The following is a 27,783-nucleotide window of genomic DNA, read 5'->3' on the forward strand; positions in this document are numbered from 1 at the left end:
CAGTTTCCAATTTATTCTCCAGGTTTCAGGATCTCCCTTGGTAAATTGGGGATAATAGTAACTTTATTTCCGAGATAGAGCGCAGATGTGCATACACCCCCTTCCCCTCCCCCCCAATGCCACTGGCACCATCGGAGCTGTGGCTAAGACGCCGTCGGTGTCCCGTCATCCCCGCTGCCTCCCCGATCACTTACGCAGAGCTGCTGAAACCATCTTGTAAAAACACACACCTCCTCGTCTTGCTCGCCTGCTTAAGCCCTTGCATACTATCCCACTTTGAGGTTAGAAGCCAAACCTCTTAGGTGACCCACAAAGCCCCACGTGATCTGGTGACCCCACCTGTTGTCACTCTGTTCCCACCTCCTGCTCGCTCGCCACACCCCCTCGCGCTCTCCTTGCCACCACGGGGCTCTGGCACGTGCTGCGCCCTGTGACTGGACCACCCCTTCCCGCCCCTACACCAGACTCCGACGTGGCTACTTCTGTTTAACATTCAGCACGCAGCCCAAGCATCGTGTTACCAATTCAGGGAGACTTCGCCCTCCCCTCTGCCTCTCACCCCACCTAAATCCGATGTCCTATCTGTTCCTCTCTCGCATGCTATCCAGCACCTGGCCCGATGGGGCCAAACGTCTTCAGTGATTAGATATGCGGGCACGTTTGTTTTTCTGTGTGTCTCCGTCATGAGGCATAATCTCTGGGAGGGCAGGGATCTGATCGGTTCTGTTCAGCGCCATCATCCCCGGTGCTGGGGGTGGTGCCCAGAACCTGGTGGCGCTCACAGATGTGTGTGGGTGGAATGGAGGATGGACGGACAGGCATGAGATCATGCACGTGAGAGGCTCTGCACACCCTGCCAGGCCTGGAGCTCCCCCTCCCACCTCCCACCCCCCTCCATGGGGATGCGTGAAGAAGCCAAAGATAGCCATGGATGGAGAGCGCCCTACCTTGTTGGTCCCTTCCGTGGGAAGATCCCCAAGAAACCTACGGAGAAAGACAAATGTGTTCAGCTGTGTGACTGTGCAGTTTGGACAGGCGCGAACCAGGGGGAAGCTGAGAAGGAGAAGGAGGAGAGAGCCCTGGCCTCCACTCGCTGGGGCTACTCAAGGGAACGTGACCCCTGGACAGCTGAGCAGCTTCCGGCCTCCCAATCGACCATGTGGGCAGCGCTTCTCAACCCATGCAAGGTGGACTCCTGACTCGTTTCCAACCCTACAGGACCAGGCAGGTAACACAAGGACAGAAGACAATAACCCATGGCCTCAGGGTCAGGCCAAACCCAGGGAGGAGGAAGACAGGGGCGAACCGGAGACCCAGGGAGGCAACTCGCAGGTGCAGCACAGCTCCAGCCCAATCTCATGAAAAAACATGCCCCCAAGCGCCTGGAATTCCTTATTTTAAAGAAAGAGCCAGAAATCAAGGTCTGTTTGTTTTTTTTTCATGGGAAACCTGATGCCTTTTTAAATGTTGGTAGCTAACTAAAACATTTATGATACTGTGCTGGTGGAAAGGAAGGGAGGCAAGAGAGAAGGAGGAAAGAAAGGGAGAGATGTTCTGGGTGGATCTGGCCTGGGAGGCCAACCAACCAGGCTGAGACTCCTGTTGGAAATCCAAAGGTGACACATGACACTATCAGCAACTATTCAGACATCGGCAACTATAGTCACCTTATGACTCGCAGGACCCTTTCTCTGGGTAACTCACAGGGTCCTCACTCCCAGAGTTGGATGGGGGCAGGGGCGATGATTCCCACTTTTCAGACAAAACAACTAATGGCCCAAAATTAAGGTCAGTGATTTGCCTGAGATAAATGAAGAATGAGAGAGGAGGATTATGCAGTTCAGCTTTCCATGGGAAACAGACCAGGAGAGGAGAAAGGATGTGCCCAAGGTCATGCCTGCAAATGCAAATGACCTTGGTATGGGGACCCCAGGCTCTCAGGGCCGTTACAGATCAGGGTGTGGTGAAGGGACGGGAGGGGGCATCACTGGCTTCCAGAAATGGCCCTGTGGTCCTGGGGCCCAGAGTGAAGAGTGCAGCCAGACCCTGCCGAGTTCGTGGTGGTGTCCCCAATCCGGGAACTGGCAATCCACTTGGTCTCATCCACAGCGGTGCGGGAGTGGGGCAGCCTCCCGACGTCCTTCACCGTCAGGATGAGGTGCTGGGAAGATTTGAGCAGCTTGACCGCTTCATCGTGCAGGATGTTGAGAAAGCTCTGTCCGTTCACCTCCAGAATCTGGTCCCCAACCTGCCGAGACCGCCAAACAACACAGTCACCTGGGCTGCTCGCAGGACACCGACCCATGCCCGGGGCTTCAGAGCCCTGATGCCAGCTTGCCGAGGACGTCACTGAGGCTCAGAGAGGTTATGAGGATGCCTGAGGGTCACACAGCAAGTCAATGGCAGAGCCGACCTCCCAATCCTGAGACTCAGCCATGCTCTTGTCACTAGGAAGGGCCACCTCCCCTCAACCTAGCAGTGGTTTAGAGAGATGGGTCTACAACAAGATTCACCAAGGTCCCCTTATCTAGATGACAACAGCCACCTCAGAGGCCTGGTTAGGGGTGGCAGAGGGGGGAAGGGCGAGGTGAGAGACGTGAAGGCATGCTTCCATGATTTCCCTTTTACGCTTCTACGGGGTTGAGATTTTTACCCCAAGCATGCACATAGTCCCTTAAAATACAAACAACATTTTCCTTAACTCAAGAAAGAAGCAAGAAGTGAGAAAACCAGCCTCCCATTAAAGCAATAACATACCGCTTGGATTCTTACAACGAATAGGCAGTTCTATTTTGTAATGTAAAAACACTTTTTTTTAAGTGAAAGGATTAAAAAATAAAAGGAAAAAAAGTAGCCTTCCCATAAAAATAAACCTGTGACAGAATTCCAAGAGCTGGAAGGGACGCTGCCCAAAAGTGAGTTGGGGAGTCTGACAGACTCCCAGCGCCCTTCCTCTCGGTAGGGTCCGCTGCTTCTCTTCCTTGCTCTTCCTGGAGGGGGCGCTGAGCCCGCGGCGGGGAAGGGGCGGCCAGGCTGCTCCTGCCTTGCAGGGCAGCCTCATAATGCCAATCGTCCCCGCCTGCTTTTCCTTCTCCCCAGCTTCCCAGCCTGCTGATGGCTCAGGATCAACCCCCAGGGGGTTTCCCCAGCATTTTTCAAAGCAGAGTTTGGAAAAGGTGAGCCACGGGCGGGAATGTGGAAGAAAGAGAGGATAAAAGAAGACCTGATGACCAGATGGAGAATCAGAACCCTGGTCCCCAGTTTCTCGTCTTTGCTTTAAGGCGTTGCCTGCAGGTGGGGGAGTTTCCGGTACAGAAAGCAGAAGCAAACTCAGACTTTGCATCTCCCCTCTGCACCAGCTTGGAGGTGCTCTGAGAAGTCCCGCAGCACGTTTGCCTCGGCGAGCCCATGCAATGTTTACTGCACACCGAGCAGGTGCCCTGCTCCGTGCTGGGCTGCCGTGCTGGGCGAGACAGCCCCGCTCCTGCTCTCGTGCCACCGTACTCGAGAGTGGGCTCAGATTTGCGCTATAATTGGGTTTTCCCACACTGCGTCCCCAGGGCCCGGCACACAGTTGGAATTCAACAAAAATCCATCACATGATTGAAAAGTCAGACACCTGTTCCTAGCACCAGGACCATCTCTGCCACAGCCCAGTGGGGACCAGAACATGACACTAGCCTGGGGCCCCAAATTTCATGCCACTATTTACCAGATGCCAACTGCATGCCGAGTACCTTGTTCATCCCTTTACGTATTTTTTTCCCCTTATTTGATATCCTTAACATCCTGCAAAGGTGGTATCCTTGCTCTCCACTCCGCCAGAGAGAAAACAGAGGCTCAGAGAGGTTAAGTAAATAGTTTGCGGTCACAGAGCCAGTGAAGAGGACAGCTAGGACAGAGACCCAGGTCAGCACGGCCCCAAGGCCCTCATGCTTTCTCGTACTGAGCTGTCGACAGGAGCTCTGCCTGGGGACACATGGCATGGCTTCAAACCCAGCATGTTCACATCGCTCCCTAGCCCTGCCCTCAGCACCCAGATCTGAAAACTCGCCTCATCATCAACTCTGCCTTTATTCCCCTGGTAACCCATCAGCCGCTCTCACCCAATCTTCACCTCCCTCCATCCCTGGTGGCCCCCCAACCTGGGTCTCCTCCTCACACAGAGGTTCCTGAGCCAGCACCCCTTCTCCGTGTATTAACCTCTAAACCGGCCTCAGACCCGGCACCTGATCGACTTTCCCTCAACGTTTTGTTTGCGTGACATCCTTCCCTGCTTCAAAACCTCAATGATCACCCCCCTCAACAATACAGGAGGTTAAGGGTTTCAAAGACATCAGACCTGGTTCAAATCCTGACTCTGCTACTTTCGTGCCACGTGAGCTCAAGCAAACCTCCCAAAAGCTCTTGTGCCTCAGTTTCCTCAGATGTAAAAATGGTGCTAGCCCAGGACTGCCCTCCTCCAAATGTCTCCGGTCATCAGCATCTGTTTCCCAGGGCTAACAGCGATACCTACAATTCTCGCCTGCCGCCTCGTTGAGCTCCCTTGTTGAGAACCCAGGCTCCTGAGAACTTCAGCGGCTGGGCCTGGCACACAGCCAGTGCTCCGTAAGTGCTTGTGCATGAAGGTATGGGTTTTGTACTTCCCACCTTGCCTCGGCAGCCCCGTCCTGGCCTCCCCAGTATGGAGCTGCAGGGCTGTGACGAAGGACTTCTGTGGGCACACGGACCTTGCTGAGGGCGGACGGCCCCTCCTGCCGGGCCCCCCTGCACCGACGTCACGACACGGCCTCCCGTGTGCCAGTGGTTCCACCTCTGCCCTCTCGCCAGCATGAGCCCACCCCGCCACCCCGCAGCCCCCCGGCCCAGCCTGCACTTCCCATCTGCTCGAGGGCTCCGCTTCCTTAAGTATCATTCTCAAGGGCTTTGGCTTTTGTTAAGCTAAGGGAATCAATTTTAATCTTCCCCACACACTTTATTTCCATCCCAACAGTTTAATTAAAGGAACTAGCATCTGAGAGACCGGATGCGTCAGGGCATCCTTTTGGGCCCGAGCCTCTCCCTCCAGGTCCTGGGGCGGGGGAGGGGAGGGAGGCGGGGAAGCCAGGGGAGGGACGAGTCAATTCCACAAGCATCTACCTGGCCCTCTGGAGAGGCTTGGCGGGGAACATCTCAAATACTGCCCGGCAAGTAGGGACGCTAACGTAAGAATCCCTTGCTTATCTGCAACTTAAATATAAAAGGACATCCTGTGTTTTGATTCGCTAAATCTGACAACCCTGGGTACGGTGTCAGTAACGGGGAGATGGGGGGGGACAATGGTTTTTTGGGGTGGGCACTGATTTAGCAGAGTGGTGTCCAAACTCCCGTTATTCTTCCTGGCCCTGAGCCTGGCACCTGTCATTTACGCAGTGCCGTGAATGACCTGCTGTGAATTAGCAGCCCCGTGCTCAGCATTAACGGCCCTGAAGTCACAAGGTCGCTGCGTCGTTTCCCTTCATACCTGCTGAATAAATACATCTCTACTGGATTTGTGGGAGGCGGCGTGGGGTCCGTGGGCAGCCCACCAGGGGAACAGGTGTGAAAAGGGAGTTGCGTTTGGGAAACCCGTCCTGGATTGGGGGGGGACGTGAGCCCATCTTCTCAATCTCCTTCCAATCTTCTTCTGTCTTTCTTCTTCTTCCAGTGTCTGTTTTAAAACCCAAGTTCCAGCAGGGTTGGCTTCGAGCCCCCAGGCAGCCTCCCACAGACCGAGTGGGTCTGAGATGCTCCCATGCCTCACGTCCGTTCTCTTCACATCCTCTGCTCGCCGGAAAGCTTCCCAGGTCCAACAGCCCTGTCAGCACAGGGGGCTGCATGCTCACCACCACTGAGAGTCCACAAGCCCCTTCCAACAAACCCGGCATCTCCCGGCTGCTCAGAGCCCCATGTGGCCCGTGGGGAGTGGAGTCCCGTCCCTACGGTGCAGCAGAAAGAAGCCCCTGGCTCTGAAGCCAGACAACCGTGCAATAGGTGTGGTGTGGCCCTGCACTGCTCTTGGGTACATTCCGAGTCTCAGTGTTCTGTCTGTAAAATGGGCTTGATGCTACCAGCAAGGCCTGGGAGGCCACGAGGATCCAGTGGGACCACTGGCACATGAGAGCATTCTGACGGCTTTTCATTCGCTTCCCTTCCAAACGGAGGAGACAGGTTCCGAGATGTCATGTGACCTGCTCAAGGTCACACAGGATGGGAAAAATAGAGCCAGCATTGGAGCCCGGCTGTTTGCACATTCTTCACGCTGCTGCCTCCTTTATCCTGGTGTGTCCTGGCCCGCAGGAGACATTCAGTAAATAGTGAAGAGAACGGAGACACCCATCCTCCCCACCTCCCACCTGCCCCTTTCCCTGGGTCTGGGCAATGTGAAGCTGGAGGTGGCCATGTTTAAAGGCCTTGATTGGGCTCTTCCCCCGCAAGACGAAGAGTCGATGTGTTTGTTCCTTGCTCTGAAGCTAGTCCTGAGTTAGACAATGTGGGTAAACAAGGCACCAAGTAGGAAGACAAAGATGCTATGGCCGCCAGGGTCTTCCAAAATCTCCTACAGATGGGGAGACTGAGGCCCAGACCGCATGGGGACGTGTCTAGGGCCACGGAGCGAAGCCCTGGCAAAGCCCAGGCTCTGAGGCTCTTGCTCTGAGCAAGAAGACAGCCACGCCAGCCCGAGCTCAGCAGGACACGACCCCCTGGAGAAAGGAGAGACACACGCAGTGTGATCGAGTGTCTAATATTGCTCAGCTTGCAAACCGGATGCCGATGGGGAGGACACAGAAGGATAAACGAATAAAGGTGGCTTTATTTTATTTATCACCACGGGCACCCTGTTTATCACCAGTGATGGAGGAGCTGGGGGCGGACCACGGGAACGCCCTTTATTTTAAGGCAGAGGAAAGATGCCTTAAACTCCTCTGTCATTCACAGCCCATCAAATGACAGGCTCAGATCAGGGACACTGAGGAGGGCACAAAGAGACCTCAACAAGGACAGGACACTGGTTTCCCCTGACCGTGGCCAACCACCTGGAAGTAGGAGTTCACGTCCTCTGGGTGTGAGACAGGCACAGGAGCCCTGAGGAGCAAGCAGCACAGAGTGTTGGCAGGCTTGGGAGTGACCCACCTCGATGGGGTGGTCCCCTCTTACTCCCCGAGACACCCGAGGAAAACGAATGTACTGTTCTAAGCATATCTTCCCTCAAAACGAAATAAGGCCACCAAGTGCTACAGAATGACACAGACTAAGCTACAGGGCATGCGGCGTGAGGTCAGGAACACAGACAGAGGAGTCGCCCACGGGGTCTAATCCCAGCTGTGTGGCCTTGGGTAACTGCCCTACCCTCTCTGTGCCTGAGTTGCCTTCCCTGGAAAATGGGGACAGCATCAGCGCCTACCCTTGTGGGTTTGAGGACTGAATGACTTAATAAACTCTCCACTGTAGCCCCAGAGCCTAAAACAGCATCTGGCACATAGTAGGGTGCTCGATGGACATTTACTGAACAGACATATATGAAGCAGGTAAAACGGTATCTACAGCATCCAGTAAGTGCTTGATAAATGCTAGCTGCATTTTTGAGAAGCCATGCCTACATGGCTGAAGTGACCCCTCCTCTGAGCCACATCTTGACCATACCTACACCCCATTTTACAGATGAGGTGACTGAGGCCAGGAAGTGAAGTGACCGGAGCTGGGCTGTAGCCTTCGTTCTCCCAGCCTGCAAAGCCCCTGCTTGAGCCAGTCACAACTCCTTTAAGGAAAACCAGCCTATCCTTCTGTCTTCAGGCTTCGGGTCATGCACACAGTAGGTGCTCTATTCCTGCCTGGTGAAGGGAACTGAAAACAAATGAGCCAAAAGAACCCGTGGCAGGATGGCGGTAGCTCTGAGCTCCCTTCCCAGAGGTAGCCAGGAGAGAAACCTGCCAACAACTCGATCCGCACGCTGAGCTGGGAGATGGGAGTCCATCCCCTCGGGACACGAGCCCCAGTGCCAGCCGCTGGACAAGGACCCCGATGGGAGCACCTTCAGGGCCTTCTTCACTGCCTTCCCCAGTCTTTACTGAAATGTCTTTTGCAGCTTCCCCAAATGAGAATCCCACTGACTGTAGCATTACCATGATGAAAATTCAAATTCTACTAAAGGATTTTATTGCAATTATGAATCTTTAATAGTCTTCCATGTCAGGTATGAAACTTTAATAGGCTTTTGGGGGGGGGGTTTGGTACAAGTGAGCAATGCAGTTTTAATGAGACAACATTAGTTTTTCCCAACAGTTCAGAAGTCAGTAAACCTCGTCCATATTAAAAAAAAAAAAAAAAAAAAGGATCAAGATAAATGGTAAGAAGTCTCCTGAAGCCAAATGGGGGCATGGGCTGGTCTGGGTGAGCTCTTCACACTAGCCTCTGGCTTAGCGCTCTCACATGGCAAAATCCCACCAGAAATACCACGGACGGAAATGGCAAAGCTGATGTATGCTGACTTCTGGTAGGTCCCCCGCCTCCTTCTGGTTCCTTCTTGTGACACTAGCTTAGCCGCTGTCCGTACTTGCTTACTCTCTTGGGGATGTGGGCCAGCCTGGCAGGAGGGGCTGCTCTGACACCCACATCACCAATGGGACAACTGAGGCCAGATACGAGAAAGGACTTGCCCAAGGTCCTGCTCTGCATCAAAGTCAGAGCGAAGGTGGAGAAGCCTCTCCGGGGTTCTTTTTGTCCAAGTAAACACATCAGAGCAATAACAAAGGTCAGACCCAGGGGGAGTACCAGGTGCCCACCAAGTGCCTCTCAGGGCCAGCCACCTCCCACAATTGAGCTCTAGGCTTAACGCAGCACTGCACGAGGCACGGGATGGAATATCCTGTTTTCTAGACGAGGGTAGCGAGACTCGGGGAGGTGAAGTCACTTATCCAAGCACACCCAGCAAGCACATTGCACCGCAGGATTTGAACCTAGCCCAGCTGCTATTCTGAGCCCCGGACTTACATTTGTCCACTCAACATTTCCACTCAGATACTTAAAGGCACTTGCAAACAGCTCTGTCCAAAAGAATTTCCTGCAATAATACAAATATTCCCTATCTGTACTGTCTGACACAGTAGCCAGTGTTATTTAAATTTAAATTAACTGAATTTAGAATTTACATAAAATTAAAAATGCATTTCCATAGGTGTGTGAGCGTGGTGGCTGCCATATTGAACGGACAGTTCTCCACGCTGGTGTTGACCTTCTCCAGGGCTCCCACCCCAGTGCTCAATCCCCAAACCTCCAAGCCTATTAGGCCCATCACCCTCCTTAGAACAGTCTCTAATCCATTCACTGCCCTCCATCTCCACTCATACGCCCGGGTCCTGGCCACCGAGAACCCTCGCCTGGACCACTGTTCATGGCTGCTAACCCACCTCTCTGCTCCCACCCTCAGCATTCTCTCCAACACACTTCTCTGATGGGTAACTTCAGGTGTCAGCTTGACCGGCCTAACGGATGCCCACGTAGCTGGGAAATCATTCTTTCTGGCAGTGTCTGTGAGGGTGTTCAGGAAGAGATTAGCATCTGAATTGGTCGACTGAGTAAGGAAGGTTCAGGGCCTGAGGAGAACCAGACGGCAGAGGAAGGCTGAATCCACTCTCTCTGCTCAAGTGGAGAGACCTTATCTTCTCCGGCCGCTGGAAGGCAGTGCTGCTGGTTCTCAGGCCTTAGGACTCAGACCAAGATTTACATCACCGGCCCCTGATCTTTGAGCCTTCACTCTTGGACTTACATAATCGGCTCCCCTGGTTCAGGCCTTTGGACTTGGACTGAATTACACCACCGGCTTTCCTGGGTTTCCGGCTTGCCGATGGCAGAGGGTAGGACTTCTCTGTCCCCGGAATCACATGGGTCAACTCCTCTGTAATAAATTTCATTACTGTCTATCTACGTACCTCTCTCATTCTGTTTCTCTGGAAAACCCTAACTAATATGCCTCCCTATGTAGCAAAGATTTTATTTAATTTTTTTTAAAGATTTTATTTATTTGAAAGAGAAAGTGAGAGAGAGAGAGAGAGCATGAGCGGGGGGGGGGCAGAGGGAGAGGGAGAAGCAGGCTCCCCGCTGAGCAGGGAGGCCCAATGCAGGACTCGATCCCAGGACTCTGGGATCATGACCTGAGCCAAAGGCAGCCGCTTAACCGACTGAACCACCCAGGCACCCACAACGGGATCAATTTAAACTGCAAATCTGATCTTGTCATACCTTCCTTAAAACTCCTCACTGACTTCTAAGCTCCTTAATCTAGCCTGGGAGGGGTCTTACCTTGGTAATCCATCTCACACTTTTCTCCCCCAGCATTTTCTGATCCATCCACACTTGTTCTCTCTCAGTTCTAGGAACAGATGGAGCCTTTGGCCACCTCAGGGCCTTTGCATATGCTGTTTCTCTGCCCAAAAGATTTTTCCCTCCATTCCTTACCCGGATGACTCCTATTTGACCTTCAGATCTCAGCTCAATTGACACTTCCTCCAAGAAGACTTCTTTGATTACCCCCTCCAAGACAGGTGTATCTGGTCCCCACCAGAGCACTGAGGCAGCACGCCCCACAGCTCTTACCATGGCTTGACATCATGCTGAGCTGGAAGCATTGAGTTCAGGGCCAGTGAGCTGCATCCGCCTTGCATGGCATGTGAGAGGCCAACAAATGCCTGACAGCCTCAGTGAACAAGTGAGTAAACAGTTCAGTGAACGACGAGCACATATACACACAAGCAGGCTAGTCCCCTGGCCCCTTCCGGTTTCTGCAGACAGGCAGGAGACACTTCCCATTTCTGTAAAGGTTGAGTTTGACAAGACCTGGGCACGTAGAGAGCTGGGTGCCTGCAGCCCGAGCCTGTACACCGTGGCAGGGAAAGAACGTCCCATTTTTTTTCAATCAAATGGAAGGCAAAGAGTTTTGTAAAAACACGAATCACCACTCGGTTTCGGCTGGAATTACACTCTGGGAGACGGCGCACACTTACTCAGTCCCTCATTTTGGAAGACAGAACACGGGGTGAGGACTTGAGATGTCACAGGCCCAAGGCCTCCCAGGACCCAGCCCTGCTTGGGGCCACTCCGCAGACCGGCAAGAATCAAGAGTTGTCAAGTTCAAGCCCCCAGCCTTCACACACACACACGAGCAGTGACCGGCCAGAAGATGTGCCCGCAGGGGAGGCCCCGTTTATAGGAGCAGCGGAAGAGAGGAGATACTTAAAAAGAAATGTAACAAGAAGCATGCAACACCTAGGTGACGAGAACCTGAAACACTCAAAACGAACTTGACAGGGAGGAAAAAACTCCCCTGTTCCTGGAAAGGATTCAGCATCCTTAGGATGTCAGTTCTCGCTCAGCTGAAACGGAACATTATCCCAATGAAGACATCAACTTTTTTGTTGGATAAGCGGATATCAAAGTCCATGTGAAAAAATAAACCTACAGGAACCTTCTGTGTGTATAACTGTGAAAAGGCTACGCACTGTACATTCCAACCCTAGGACATTCAGGGAGAAGCAAACCATGGAGACAGATAAAGATCAGAGTTGCCAGGGGTCCAGAGAAGGAGGGAGGGATGATAAGGGAAGCAGGGGGGATTTTCCGGGCAGTGGAACTCTTCTGTATGAGACTCTGATGGTGAATGCCTGGCATCACACATTTGTTAAAACCCATAAAATGTATACAACACCAAGAGTACGACCAATATTGGCTCAGCATTGTAATAAATGTGCCACACCTAAGATGTTAATAATAGGGGGACCCGTTGTGGGAAGGGCTGGGGGGGGTATGGGTGGAAAGGGGCATACGGGAACTCCATACTTTCTGCTCAGTCTTTCTGTTAATCTGAAATTGCTCTAAAGATGAATCTATTAATTTTTTTTTTACAGTAAAAAAATCAAGGGGCGCCTGGGTGGCTCAGTTGCTTAAGCGTCTGCCTTTGGCTCAGGTCACGATCCCAGTGTCCTGGGATTGAGCCCCGTGTTGGGCTCCCTGCTCAGTGGGGAGCCTGCTTCTCCCTCTTCCTCTGCAGCAACCCCTGCTTGTGCTCTCTCTCTCTCTCTCTGTCAAATAAATAAATAAAATAGTTAAAAAAAATCAAAATACAAAAATGGTTACGAAAACCCTGAAACAGAACGGCTACAAGAAGATGTAACAGATACTAAAGTCTGCTCTAAGCCTCTATAATTCAGATGGTAGGGCACGGACTCATGACTAGAGAAACAGACAGCAGAACAGACCAGAAATAGTTCCAGGGACACACAGGGATGGAGTATATGATAAAAGTGACATTGCAAAGCTCCACGGCAAAGCTGGGTTTTTTAATATGTAGTACAGGGATAACTAAGTTGCCATTGGAAAAGAGATAAAACCGATCTATATCCCGTATCCTACACAAGAATCAATGCCAAACAGATCAGAGCTGTAGGGGGAAAACGTACTTAAGGGTATTAGAAGAAAAAAATGGGTACAATCGTCTATCTCTTGGGATTAAGGGAAAGTTTTCTAAAGAGAACTCAGATTTCACAAAAGAAAGGACTGACAATTAAACCAAATGATGATTAAGAAAAAACTTTCACACGGAAAAAAAAAAACTTCAAAAGTAAAGTCAAAAGAAAACAACAACCAGGGAGAAAAAAAATCTGTAATATAGATCACGGATAAAAGGCTAATTAGCCCTAATATATTAAGAATTCTTAAATTTTAGAGGAAAAAAAATCCAAAATTCTGATCGCAAAAAGATAATGGAAGAACTGAACAAGTTACAGATAATAAAAATGGTCCTTAGTCCTATGAAAAAAAGATGTTCAACATCACTTACAAAGAAGACTGCAGGACAAAGCTACAAGAAGATACCATCTCTTGGGGGTGCCTGGGTGGCTCAGTCGGTTAGGCGTCTGCCTTCAGCTCAGGTCATGATCCCGGGGTCCTGGGATCAAGTCCCGCATCAGGCTCCTTGCTCCGATGGGAGTCTGCTTCTCCCTCTCCCTCTGCCTGCCACTCCCCCTGATTGGGTTCGCACATGCGTTCTCTCGCTCAGTCAAATAAATAAATAAAATCAAAATCTTAAAAAAAAAAAATACCATCTCTCGCCTGTGGGACTGGAAACAGTTAAAAACCTGAGAGCACCTGTCCGGTGAGCTGTGGGAATGCCGGCGGAGTAGCACATACGGAGTGCAACTGAACGCCAGCCAACAAACTATATATGTGTTTACCGTCTGACCCAGAAATCCCACTTCTAGAACTGTACCCTGAAGAAACACTTCGAAAAGTAAGAAAAAACCTATGCGCATAGTTATTCTTGCAGCGTTGTTTGTCGTTGTAAAATACTGAAAACAGCCTAAGTGCAGGTACAGAGGAGAGCGGCTGAATGAGGCAACAGGTGCAATCGCACAGGGGTGGGGGAGGGCGGGGGAGCGATGCAGCTGTGGAAAAGAATGACAGAGATTCCCGGGCACTGACAGGCAGGGATTGCCAGGATAAGCAATTTTGGGAAAACCTAGGTGCAAAACAATCTCTGTAGCATCCCACCTTTCGGATAAGAAAGAAGGACGCTATGTAGGTATCTGCCTATTTTTGCACAAAGACACAGTGACAGAACAGCCTGGTTGAGTTGGTGACCTCCCAGGAGCGGGTGGGAATGAGTAGGAGGGAAGGCGGGGAGAAGGGGTACTCTGAGCATACCTCTTGGGGTACAGCTTTGATGTTCCAGTTACTGAAAAAGTAAAATTAAAGCAACAAAGGTGGGAGAAACCCTACTGAATGCCTGCAGAAAAAATGAACCCGTGTCGAATGGATAACAGAACCCCGCAGAGGAAGAAAAAGAAATGACCCAAGTAACACAGTCCTTTGCCTAGAACCCCTCAGTTTAGAGGTAAAAGGAACTGCAGAAATAGCAGAAAATCTACCTAGGTTTGCTTTGCACAGGGGCACTCATGGGGCAATGCGAAGACCACTTTTGTGTCTTCTAAAATTGGGCAAATGAGTAAACACCAAACCATCTGGATGAGAGCCAAGCATCTCCTAAGGGCCAGCATGATGCTAGGTGTCGGGGACGCGGTATGCACTGTATTCGTTTCCTATACAAATTACAGGTGAAAAAATTACCCCCAACTTAGGGGCTTAAAAGAACACATTTATTATCCTACAGTTCTCGAGAAGTCTGACATGGATCTCACTGGGCTAAGATCAAGACCTCAGCAGGGCTTCCTTTCTTCCTGGACACTTGAGGGCACAGTCCATTTCCTTGCCTTTTCCAGCTCCTAGAGGCCACCCCCACTCCTTGGCTGGCAGCCCCATTCCTCTGCCTCCAGAGCCAGCCTCTTCCAGCCAAGTTCTTCTCCCATGGCCATCTCTCTGGTTCTCTCTTCTGATTTCCTCCCAACTTTAAAGAGCTATTGTGACTCCATTGGGCCCACCTGAATAATCCAAGATCCCTCCCCTTCTATCTGAAGGTCAGTGGATGAGCAATCGTAATTCCCCTTTGTCATGTAACCCAACATAGTCAGAGGCTCTGGGGATTGGGATGTAGACATCCTTGGGGCCCTTTATTCTGCCTACGACATGGCTGGTGCTCGATACATGGCAGGCACTCAGCCAAAGAGAACTGAACACTGAAAGGTTTCTACCGCCCTGGCTGGGTGAGGAAGGGTTAACAGGGCATCTGGCACTTTGCCAACTGGGGGCACGTTGGTTCAAACTTGCTAAGAAATATTTGACAAAATGGCGCAAAACCTTTGCAGCTTTACATCTAGGAATTAACCCCAAGAAAGTCATTGTGGCTACGCAAAACATAAAAATTACCAAAAAAAGAAAAATAATTCGGACGCCCTCCTAAATGTCTAGGAATCCATCAAATACCATATGGTTTATCTATACAGTGAGAGCGTAAAACCATAGAGAACAATGTTGTAGAATATTTTTAATTTTTTCCAGTGAAACCTCTTAAAAATTACAAAACCACAGAGTGGAAAGAGTCAAACAGTAAGAAAAAAAAAAAAAAGAGGGGGTATATAAAAACTGTACAAATTGTGCTCCCTAAAGCCCCCTACCCTTAAAACCCCATCTCAGGCTCTCAGACTGAGACTAGAAAGTAATCATCGGGGGTGCCTGGGTGGCGCAGTCGTTAAGCGTCTGCCTTTGGCTCAGGGCGGGATCCCGGCGTTATGGGATCGAGCCCCACATCAGGCTCCTCTGCTGGGAGCCTGCTTCTTCCCCTCCCACTCCCCCTGCTGTGCTCCCTCTCTCGCTGGCTGTCTCTCTGTCAAATAAATAAATAAAATCTTAAAAAAAAAAAAAGTAATCATCAATGACGGTGTCTTGCACATTCCCCCATGCCTTCTCTCCATCCATGTAACTAGGGATTGACCCGTATGTTTCCCTTCTAAAAAACACAAAAACAAGATCCCATAAATGCCACTCCGTACCTACGGTTCTGCAAAGGTTTTCCTGACACAGAGAATCTTAATTCTCCAGCATCACGGAGGGTGGGGAAAGCAAATAATCCGCCCAGTTTTGCAGAACTACTTTTATCCGTGTGAACTGGAACGCTCCAGAAGGGTGGATACCGAAATTGTTGCAGTGGTTTTTCCTTGAAGTGTGGGATTTTCTCCATCTTCCCCAGCAGACGTGCTTTACTTTTGAATCCAGGCTTTAGAAATTATCTTAACGCTGCCATCTCTTGGGGTCTTCAACTCTATTATAAAGGGGCAGGGAAGGAATATGCCAAAATGTTCACATGAGGCGCCTCTGAGTCGTGAAGTCCAGGTGATTTTCTTTTTTTTTTCCTGAAACGTTGCACGCCTTAAACGTATGCAATGTTACATGTCAGTCACATCTCAATTAAAAAGTGTTTTCCCTTTTATTTGGGAGATGCTCAAAGGAAATGTACCAGGAACGGCCAAACTCGAAGGTTTTCTGCTAATTAGAGAAATTAAGTTTCCAAAGGATAAAACCTGATCTCGTTATTTCACTAGACGTATTCAGAAATTAAAAACAAGTCCTTGATATTCTGGAATCATTCTCTGGTTAGTTAAGGCAAGCAATTTTCATTTCAAGCTCTTTATTCACTTTCTGTGCTTTCGAGATAGTATGGGAAGACCATATTGCTGAGGTAAGAAAGAAAAACAATCCTAAAAAGAAAAGTAAAAATCATGGGGCGGGGGCCGGGTGGGGGGTGGCGGGCATGACATAACATCTCCCTCGACATTTGGGCGCCTGGGGAAGAATGCGCTGGGCCCTTGGCAAGCCTGCTCTGCAACCCTGGAGAAGAATCTTCATTATATCACCCAGTCCAACCCATGTCTCTTAGCAATTCAGGATAAATCATTCTCGTTCCCCCACTGAGCTTAGCAGCCTGCTGGCACAGATAGGCTTGGAGGCGGTTTAAGCTTTTCTGGAACAATCCTCTGAGGTTTCTCTCATTTGTTGCTCCTTTTAAAACCTTATTTCAATTGGAAACAACTACACAGCTGACTTCAAGGGAATGGTTAGGTAAATTATAATTCAGCCACAGGATGGAATATTATCATGCAGCTATTACAAATTGCGCTTCTGGGAAGTGCCTAATTGCGTGGGGGAAATGCAAGTGAAAAATACAGGATGCACAGTCGTACGTGCCGTGTTAATATCAATCGTGTAGAAGCATACAGGGAAAGGGACGAAGGAAACTGCATCGAGATGCAAACCAATGGAGGCAATCCGAGTGTCCCCTGACCAGTGCACGGACAGACAAATGTGCTTCCGCCGCACATCAGAATATTATTCAGCCATAAAAAAGGCATTTACTGAGATGTGCTACAACATTATGCTAAGTGAGCCAGATACAAGGGCCACATCGTTATGATTCATTGATGTGAAATGTCCCAAATAGACAAATCTACAGAATCAGAAATGGGGAATGACTGCTTAATGGGCATAGGATTTTTTTTTTTAAGATTTTATTTATTTACTTGAGAGAGAGAAGAGAGAGAGAGAGAGAGAGCAAGCACAGAGTGAAACGGAGAAACAGACTCTCCGATGAGCAGAGAGCCCGACTTGGGCTTGATCAGCACCGTGAGATCATGACCTGAGCCAAAGGCAGATGCTTCACTGACTGAGCTGTGCCCAGGTGCCCCAGGATTTTTTTTTGAGGAGGATGATGGAAATGTTCTGGAACTGGACAGTGATGTTCGTTGTACAACCTCATGAATATACTGAAACCCACAGCTTTGTACACTTTAAAAGGGTGGATTTTATGGCATGTGAATTATGTTTAAAGAAAAAAGATGCTAGTAAAGGCTGTCTTAAGGAGGTAGGACATCTGGTCCTACTTTCCACATCTGTTTGTGTGCGTGTCATGTATTGAATCTATTACTCCAGTAGCTGGGGGGGACAAAAAAGAGAGAAGAAAGCTAAAAAAAAAAAAAACCAACAATGTTCCCCAAACGATTTGGGGTAATAGCGCCAGCACATAGCCCCATGTGGGTCTGGGGACACCCAACCCTCTGAAAGCTCGGGCCTTCTTCTCGTCTCCTTTACAGCAAACAGCTCCTTGATTTTGGATTTAATACGCTCAATCCAAGTGCTACGTGCACCCCTAGGTTTGTCTAGCCAACTGCTGAGGTCTGCGAAAAGCTGTTGGAGCCTTACCCCATGCCCCGCCCCCCCCCCACCTCTCCTTTCTGTCAGCTCCTCCTTCCCCCAGCACACCAGCCCAGGTCTCTGTGCTTTGCTCCTGCTGGTCCCTCCCCGAAGATCTCTTCCTACACTTGTCTGCCTGGCCTCGTCTCCCGCAGTCAGTCAACACCCTAGCCAGACTGCACACTCTGCAAAGGAGTCTTTGGGTTTCTGCTTGCATATCAGGTACACGCACAAGCACTTAGCAAGTCAATGTTGACCTAGTGAATGCCCAGCAGGACTGAGCTGGAGTGGGAGTGTTCTCTCTGCGGCCACAGCTTGTCCTCCTCCCCTGGACTGATGACCCCCTCCCCAGCCCCCAAGTGCAGGGAGGGTAGCGTGGTGGTAACTACAAGGAATCTGAGTCAGCCTGCCTGGGTTCAAGTCCTGACTTCACCACTTCCTGGCTGTGTGACCTTGTGCAAGTCGTTTAACCTCTCTGAGCATCACATCTGTGAGCAAGGGTAAGAATCCTTATCATAAGGTTGCTGCGAGGGTGAAAGGAACTCAGACATGCAAGCCACCCAGAGCGGTGCATGGGACGTGTTCTAGTGTGGGGTAGTGTCAGTATTCATAGCACGGTAGCTAGTTTGCTATATTTAACATTTCCTTCTTCCTCACTAGCCTGTCGGCAATTTGCGAGCGGCACTCTGCACCTCTGCGCTCCGTGTGTTGGCCATGGATCCCCACAACCTAGGATAGGAGCTTGTGAGGAATGCGGCTTCCCAGGCTCCACCCCAAATCTGCTGGGGCACACTGCACTCCACCCCCCCATGGCCATAGCAATTTTTACATCCAGTGCCCTCTCTCAGAACCTTGCCCCTCCCCATCAGGAGGCTGGCGTGGATGGTGCCCCCAAAAGATATGCCCAGGCCTTAACCCCTAGTACCCGTGAACATGTCACCTTATTTGGAAACAGGGTCTCTGCAGATGTGATTAAACTAAGGATCTCAAGATGAGATATTCTTGGATTTGGGGTGGGCCGCAAATCTGAGGACTGGGATCCTTAGAAGGGGAAGCAGAGGGACAGCTAGGACACAGAGACACAGGGACACCTGCAGGAAGACCATGTGACATGTGAAGACGGAGGCAGACCCTGGAGGGGTGCAGCCACACACCTAGGAGGCCAGGACCCCCCCAGAAGCTGCAAAAGGCAAGGGAGGGTTCTCCCCAGAGCGCTGGGAGGCAGTGCGACTCTGCTGACACACCTTGGTTTGCAACTTCTGGCCTCTAGGAGTGAGAGAGAAAAAGTTTATGTGGTTTTAAGGCTCGAAGTTTGTGATCATTTAGTAGAGCAGCCCTAGGAAACTAATCAGGAAGTGAGAGTGACTGCCTCCCCTGTGAACTTGCATGGGCTTGTGCCCGCCCTGAACAACAGAGCCCAGCTGAGCGCTGCTTGATGCCTTTTGAGGTTGGGGCATAGAAAGAATACAGCTTGACCTGCCTCTCTCCCAGGACCTGGGCCCCTAGACACCCCGTGTAAGCCACCATGCTTGGAGGAAGCCCGAATTAGCTCTGTGGAAAGATGGCACGGGGAGGCCCTCGCAGAGAAGAATGGGGACCCCAGACAGCAGCCCACACCAACCTCCAGACACGAAAGGAAAAGAGCCTTCTAATGGCTCCCGGGCCCAGACTTTGAGGTTGTGGCTGTGGCCTGAGACGTCATGGGGCTGCCACGTGCCCTGCTGTGCCCTGTCCACTTCCGGGCCCTCAGTGGGGGTGAGCAGCACCGTGGTTTACGCACACGTCCTGGTTCTGCGTGGTTGTGCAGGGGTAATAACCGCAACCCATGCACTTGACAAAGATCCTGATGATTCCTGTGCACGCTGAAGTGCCCGAGGCACCGCCCAGTATGGTTACTGACCTCTCTCCAAGCCTTCCCCCTGCGCCCTATGCCATGGCAGGGGCTGGGGAGATGCCCACTGATACTTACTTCCCCTATGAAACGGGGGAGCATGCTGACCTCAGAGCCAGCAAACCGTGCACATTCTCAAGGTGCAGGCACTGAACTTGGCATGGCAAGTGGGAGGCCAGAAGGGCCACTAATAATCCTCCCTTGTCAGTCAGCTGCCACTCAGCAACTCCAGGCCCTTCCCTCAGCCAGCTGGAAATGTGGGATTAGGAGACCTGCAGCCAGCCCCTGCTGGCCATCTCTCCCTCCGGGGGACAGGACAGCTCGGGGGGGGCGGGGCAGGCTGGGCACTTGAATGAACACGCTCCCCTTATCCTGCGACCAGGGCAAGCCGCAGCAGGGCTCCTGCCCTAATAGGCCTCCCTGAAGAAACTAAGTGTTTCTCTTTTTGACAGTAGCCTGCCTGGGAGCAATTACTGCCCTAGCGGGGGCCCCTTCAAAAGCCAAGCAACTTCAATGTTTGCAATTTATTAGCCACCCCTTCCGAGGCCAGGTCACGAACCCAACTAAGAGCGCATCTTGAGGGAGGGTGGAGAACGTGGCGCTGTCAGCTGGAGAGGCTGGAACAGCCACCTGGAATGGGCTGGGTTCTCGGGAAAGCATCACCTCCTGGCTCCTTGGGGAAGATGTGCCTCAGCTCAGCTTCATCAGCTGCTGGAGAGTTTCAGAAGCCAGCACAGCCCAGTCTCCCCCATCAGCAACCACACTTGTGGGGTGAGTGAAAATCACCCACACAATTAGAGCTACCGTTTTGGGGGAGATTATCATGTGCCAGGCGCTGGGCTTCACATGCATTAGCTCGCTGCATCCTGACAATACAGGACTAAGGGCACACGTGTTGGTGGTATTTATTTTATTTTTTTATTTTATTTTTTTATTTTATTTTACTTTATTTATTGATAGGGAGACGGCACGCATGCTCACGAGCAAGAAAGCCTGGAATCTACAGGAAGCACACTTTCTCCTCCACAGTGCTGGGAAGGGAAGCAAGATACCCACTTTGAGCTGCACACAGCTGGTGGACCCCTGCCCAGGATTGTGAGGTGGCCGCTGTGCCCCTGAGGGAGAGGCAGCCCTAAGGAAAGGCTCTGGAAGGGAATTAAAGCCAGTCCTTTAAGTTGGAGCTCAGCAATCACATGAAAGTTGTTATCCCACTTCTTGCTGAAAGAGTCAGGGGACTTTCAAGTCCCCACAGCAATGAGGGGCTGCTCTGCCACTGTTCCTCCCAAGGGGGTCCTGGGGGGGCCAAGTCTGGCATGACACTGAGGAACCAGAAGGAACAGCCTTGGGGTTATTCCATCCCGAAGAGGCCACACGAGACCGGTCCTTTGCTTGGGAGGCAGCCCATGGTGGACATCGCGTCACCGGGGGTCAGAGGAGAGGGCGGGGCCCATGACCTTGACCAGCCCCTTCCTCGCAAATCACTCGGACTTTTACAGCCTCATTTTTCTCATCCACAAACAGAACTAATGCAGGGTTAGGCTGAAAACGAGAAATAATTGTTAAAGCCTGTGATTATTGAATACTTTTATTTGTGTTACGTGCTTTATAAAGATTCTCTGGCTCTGTCCTCCCAACGGCCCAAGAGGTATTATTATCCCAGCTTTGCAGATGAGGGAGCGGAGTCCAGGGAGAGAGAGCGACACACAGCCAGTAACTCTGACTCCAGCGTGGTTGCATCGAGCCACCACGTGACACGGTTTGGTAATGATGTCAGAGCCTGGTGCACCGTGGGTATGAGAGTGTTTGCTATTGCTATGATTAATTTCCCCCCCAAATCACACTTTCATGCTGAAGTACGGCTGTAGCCATAAGTTTTTTTTAAATAATCTTAAAAATGGAGGTAGGCCCATGCCCTCACTTGGGGGCAGCGTGCATCCAATCATCTGGGCCACGGGTCCCCCTTCCTGACCCATGACAGACACTGCTCAGCAATCCTCAGCTCAGCTAAGTATTCTTTCTTGCAGAGCCAGGTTGCAACCACACGAGTACAAACACTTGCACCGCTGTGTTCATGACACGGCAGTAGGAGGCAAGATATCGATCATCTGTCCTTGGGAGCCGAAAGAGCCGACTGCACATCACTGACAGAGAATCTGGAGGCAGAGAAATGTGACAAAGCCCTTCCCGACACCCAAGCAAACCTGCGCTATCAATCCCAGACCTTCAGACTTCTGTGCTCGGCCATGCTGTTGGCAACAGTGTGCAGAGGTGACCACGTGGCCTCCGTGGGCCCCGAGTCCGAATCGCCCATTCTCTGCCAGTTAAGAGCGTGCTGTGGGGCGGGCTGCTCAATCTCACTGAGCCTCGGGTTCCTTCGTGCAAAAAACCGGGGATGATGACAATCGGGACAGAACAGCATGACTCAGAAAGCACCCAGAATGGACTGGGTCCACCATGAGTGGTCACTAGGCAGCTCCTCTTGGGCCGTTGTTATTATGCAGACTGTAGAAATATCACTCTGTCCTGTGCTCCTCCCCCAGTTTGCCCGAGAACCACATCGTAGGGGACAACCTCTTGAAGTCCTGTAAGAGCCTCCGGGGTTGGCCGGAGGGGAGGGAAGGGTGGAAATGGGACCTCTATGACTAAGCGCCAGTCCTGCCTGAGTTCCAATACCAACTCCTTCACCTCCTAGCTGTGTAACCTTGGCCATGTTACTTAACCTCTCTGGGCCTCAGCTGTCTCTAAAATGGGGGTGCCACTAGTGCCCCCTACAGGGTCGGACTCAGCGTAGGCACAGCACTCACTGTGCACCCTGGTTGGCCCAAAGGGGGCACTCCCCCAAGTGCTGGTGATTACTATGATTATTACCGTCAAGTAGAAAGAGCCAGAAGACTGCTCTGCCCTAACTTCCTTCCTTCTATGATTATTGTCCCCTATTATGATTATTACTAACCTCAGGTTGCCGTACCTCCTGCCGTTTTCAGCCCGCTTTTACTTAAACGGATTCTGAACAGCCAGAAGCCTCCCCCAGGTTCCAAGTCCAAAAGCACAGCGTGTGGAAACCCTGGGCAGGTGTCACTAACGTGCTGACGGCTGAGAACCTGGGAAGGAGCAGGGAGGGCTGAGTGCCCGGCCATCACACAGGTCCAGGGTTCAAGGGTGGAGCAGCTCTCCCCAGCCCAGTTCTACCACTTCCTTGCTGCGTGACCTTGAGCAAGTGACGACCTCTTGGAGCCTCCGTTTACTCATCTTTCTGTAAAGGATGATTACAGCATGGACTTACTGCAGGGGCTGTTTTGGGATTCGTTGGAATATAAAATTCACTTTGTGGGGTGCCGGGCCTAGAATATTCATTCTGTGGATGCTGGCTGTCACCATTTCTCTCCCATGGGCACCGGGAGTCTCTGCTGTCAGCTGTCGCTCACGCCCACTCTGCCCGTTCAACACAATCTCCACGCAGAGCACCTAGGGGACCCAGATCCAGGTGCTGTGTCACACGCATCCCGCCGGCACCTGGCACCCACTCCATTGCCGGCAGTGCTCCAACAACACAAGAGACCCACGGGGCCCCGGGGTGCGTGCGGGGCTGGGGGCGCGGGACCCAGCCAACAGGGCTCTCTCCAGACCCCACTCAAGGAAGACGAGAAGACAGCCGCACTCAGGAGACACTCTGCCCTTTCTCCTTGGCATGTTTCCCCTCTCTCCGATAGAAGAAGAGAGAACACGAGGTATTCGATCACAGTCCTAAAAAGCCATCACAACAAGAGCGCTAAAATACACTTTGCTCCATGTTTGTGCTTTGATTTTCGGGAGGCCCATCTCAGTGCTCTGAGATGGCAGCAACTTCCTCAAAATCTGATCAGTCAGAGATGTCAGGTTTTGAACTAAAAAGGGAAGCAATCTTCTAAAAAGCTGATAGTTGGGTCATCAAAGGAACAGAAGGAACAAGAAGAGTCGCTGAGACACTGTGGGTACCACAGGACAGACAGGAAAATTTCGGGAAAGACATGCGCACTGCTGACCGTCGTCATGTTCTGGGGCCGGACGAAGGGAGGACGGGCTGTCACCGCAACCCGGCTCGGGGTATGACTTGACTTTTCTACAACTACATTTACTAGCAAAGAAAGAAAAGGTAAAGATTTGTTTTTTTAAAGATTTTATTTATGTATTCGACAGAGAGAGAGACAGCAGCGAGAGAGGGAACACAAGCAGGGGGAGTGGGAGAGGAAGAAGCAGGCTCATAGCAGAGGAGCCTGATGTGGGGCTCGATCCCGTAACACCGGGATCACGCCCTGAGCCGAAGGCAGACGCTTAACCGCTGTGCCACCCAGGCGCCCCAAGATTTTTTAAAAACACATATTTCATATAGCCAAGGTGGTATCTGCCAGGAGTCTATCTTTACAAATAGAAGATATATTAGTAGAGATAGTTTTCACACTATGCAAAAAAAAAATTTTTTTTTAAATCCTGTTTCTGTCTAAACCTCTGCCCGCTGTTGAACAGCCACGGGCACATCTTGCCTGCGGCAACTGTTACTATAATGTAATGTTTTAATGGCGATTTCCTCCTCCCTTATTCCTTCTTGTTTACTAATGGGAATTTTTCCTCAGGGAAGAGTTGTTGCTTCTCATTCATCTATTTATTTCGTTCTTTATGTAATTACATTAGTAGGACACATGGCTGTTTACTGCATTCTCCGGCCACCGGGAGCTCTTCTGATAGGCTGATGGGTTCGGTGATCCCTCCCGCAGCACATCCTTGCTTTGTGGGACCTACCACAGGATGCCCCGGGCTCCTCTGGACCTTCCCTGCCCAAGACCTGGAATCACCATTTTTACGAAGACTCCTGGTCTTTTTTTTTTTTTTTTTAAGATTTTATTTATTAGAGAGAGAGCACAAGCAGGGGTGGGGGGAATGGTGGAGGGAGAGGGAGAAGCAGGCTCCTGGCTGAGCAGGGAGCCCAATGTGGGGCTCGATTCCAGGACCCTGGGATCATGACCTGAGCCGAAGGCTTAACCCACTGAGCCACCCAGGCGCCATGTCCCCCACCCCCGATCTCGGCTCCCCACCCCCAGGCTCCTTTTATTTAGAAAACAGTATTTGGAAATTAAGATCTGGGCACTAGGTGGGGTGTCCCTGCTTCCCACCCTTCTCCATGAATAGAGCAAAGAACTATACACGTGTTTTAAATCACCCATATACACACACAGCTGTATGTCTGTGTCTATTTACCTGCATGCGCACACATATATATATTTTGTCTTTTTGATAAATGTGTCCATATTGATACCTTTGATTCAGTCCCACAAGGTTTATTTCCTACTTCCCTTACTTGTAATGTTTTCTGAAAGTGAGAACTTGGCTCTCCTTATGTGAAACATAGTTGCTTAGCTTTTTAACCGTAGTGTACAAATGAAATAGTTTCAGAATTCCTAATCCATATGCTTTTTTGGGGGATGGGGGAAGGGCAAAGGGAGAGGGAGAGAGAGAGAGAATCTCAAGCAGGCTCCACATTCCATGCTGAGCCGAACGCGGGCCTCGATCTCATGATGCCGAGATCACGACCTGAGCCAAAATCAAGAGCCAGACGCTTAACCAACTGAGCCACCCAGGTGCCCCGATATGCTTTTGAGAAAAAAAATAAAAAACAACCAAAACCGCCACCTGGAATACAGTGTTTGTGTATAGTTCTCTTTGCCTTTTGCCTTACAGTATCAGTCAAAACAATGTTTTCCAAAATTACTTAGCCGAGTGCCTTTCTTCTCCACCCTCTCTCATTGTGGTGGTGTGAATCCTCAGTAACACAGTTAGATTCCTTTGTCTTCATTTGGCTCAGTCTGCACTCCGTCTATACCCCCCACAGCCTGGCTGATTTTTAAAAATTTACATACAGTAAAATCCAGCCTTCGGCATACGGTTCTGTGGGTTTTGACCAGTGCACGGAGCCACGTGCCCAGCACTGCAGTTCCATACAGAACCATCTCCCACATCTGCCGCCCATTCTGAGAGTCCTTTACAAATTTTTTTCTCCAACTTTGTGGCTTGTCTTTCTGCTCTCTTGAAAGTGTCTCCCGCAAAGCGAAAGTTTTTAATTTTGATAAAATGCCGTTTGTCAAATTTTTCTTTGATGGATCTTGCCTCTGATGTTCTATCTAAAAACTCTTACTCCGGGTGGCACGGATTTTCTCCTGCGTATTCCCCTAGAAGTCGTCTGGCTTTATCTTCTCCATTTTGAGTCCATTTTCATGGAAGGTGTTGAGGTTTGGGTAAAGGTTCATTTGTTTGCACACAGACATCCAACTGTCCCGGCACGTTTGTTGAAAGGACTCTCCTCTCTCCATCGAATTACCTTTGCGCTTCTGCAAAAATCAGCTAAATGTATTTGTGTAGGTTTATTTCTGGCCTCACTCCTCTGGTCCATTGATCCATGTGTCTGTCCTCTAATACTGCCCGCACTACCTTGCTTAATGCAGCCTTACAGTAAGTCCCAACGTCAGGGAGCAAGATCTCCAACAGCGCTCTTTGCTTGAGAATCGTTTTGGTTTCCCTAGTTCCTCTGTTCGTCCATTTGAAGGCTCAGAATCAGCTTGTAAATAGCCACAAAACAGCCTACCAGAATTGGAAATGGGGATTGCACTGAATCGGATCAAATGAGAGAGACCTGACATCTCAATCACACTGAGCCTTCCTGTCCACGAACACAGTGTCTCTCTCCGTTTATTTACGTCTTTTTTGTTTTGCATTTGTCAGCATACAAATATGACACGTATTTTGTTATGTCTACCTGAGGACACTCGGGTGCTACTCTAAACTGTATTTATGAATTCTGAATCCCAGTAATTCATTGTCAGCTTATAGAAATACAATGGATTTTTGTAGGCTGACTTTCTTATCATTCTACCTTGCTAAATTCATTTTGTTGGTTCTAGGAGCTTTTTTGGAGATTCTTTGGAAATTTCCACGTAGACGATCAGTCTTTGTCAATAGGGTCGCATGTCTTCTTTTCATATCTGTGTGCCTTTTATTTCTTTTTATTGACTCACTGCACTGATGACAACTTCTTGAATGATACTGAATGGGAGTGGTGAGAGAAGACATTTTTGCCTCGTTTCAATCTTAGAAGAAAGCACTTAGTAGAAAGCCTTTTTCTTTCTTAGAAGATAGCTTTGTGGTAGATGCTTACAAGCTGATTCTCACCCCTAGTACGTTTAGCTGGAGGTTTGTGTGGATATGCCCGTCATCGAGTCAAGGAAGTTCCCTTTGATTCCTAGTGTGTTGAGAGTTTTTATCATAACTGGACATCGAACTTAGTTAAATGTTTTTTCCGTGCATATTTTTTTTCCCCTTTAGTCTGCTAATAACACTGATTTTCACACGTCGATCCAGCCTTGCATTCCTTGGATAAACGAATCCCCACTCGGTCATGGTAGATATTCCTTTTATAGACTAAATTTGATTTGCTAATATTTTGTTGAGTATTTTTTGCACTCAACATATCCTGAAGGGTAGTGGTCAGTGGTTTTCTTGCAATGCATGTGTTTGGTCATGGTATTACATGGCGTTGGCCTCACAAAATGGGCTGGCAAGCACGGTCTCATCTTTTTTTTTTTTTTTTTTTTTTTTTTTTGGTTTATTTGTTTATGAGAGAGAGAGTAAGTGGGGTGGAGGGGCCGAGAGAGAGGGAGAGAGAATCTCAAGCAGACTCCCTGCTGGGCACGGAGCCCGATCCAGGGTTCAATCTCACAACCCTGAGACCATGACCTGAGCCAAAACCAAGAGCTGGACCCCCAACCGACCGAGCCACACAGGCGGCGGCCCGCATTGTCTCATCTTTTATTTCCAGGAAGAGACGGCATAGTACTTTTTTTCCCTTAACTGTTCAAAAAGGTTCATTAGTGAAAGCATTCAGACCTGAGTTTTCTTCTTTGGATGGTTTTTGAATACAAATTCAAGGGCTCTGACACATACACAGAACTCCAGGTTTTTCTATTTTTCTGAGTGTTCATAGTTTACATCTTTCAAGAAATTGGTCTATTCATCTAAGTTGTAGAATTTATAGGCTGAGAATTGTTTGTAATGTGCCCTAATTATCTAAGATTTTTTCAACTGTCAGTAATAACATAAATATGAATATTCAATTTTTTCCTATCTCATTAGGACTGCTGTAAAAATCAGCCACCATCACAGATAAAAATACCCTTAGAGGATCCTTATCAAACAGGTAATACGTAGTAGCCGCCCTC

The 27,783-nt window shown here is 50.0% G+C and overlaps 1 protein-coding gene across 6 annotated transcripts in view; it reads right to left on the reverse strand.

The window, feature by feature from the left end:
- Positions 1–27,783, reverse strand: part of WHRN (whirlin) — an 87,308-nt gene that overhangs the window by 19,763 nt on the left and 39,762 nt on the right. For all 6 annotated transcript variants that reach the window (XM_034664376.1, XM_034664374.1, XM_034664372.1 and 3 more), the window contains 2 exons: positions 2,046–2,248; positions 948–984 (listed from right to left, as the gene is read on the reverse strand). In XM_034664376.1, coding sequence (XP_034520267.1) covers positions 948–984; positions 2,046–2,248 — 240 coding nt within the window. The remainder of the gene's footprint in view (positions 1–947; positions 985–2,045; positions 2,249–27,783) is intronic.

Source organism: Ailuropoda melanoleuca, chromosome 7 (genome assembly GCF_002007445.2).
Source record: "Ailuropoda melanoleuca isolate Jingjing chromosome 7, ASM200744v2, whole genome shotgun sequence".
NCBI classification, from domain to species: Eukaryota; Metazoa; Chordata; class Mammalia; order Carnivora; family Ursidae; genus Ailuropoda; species Ailuropoda melanoleuca.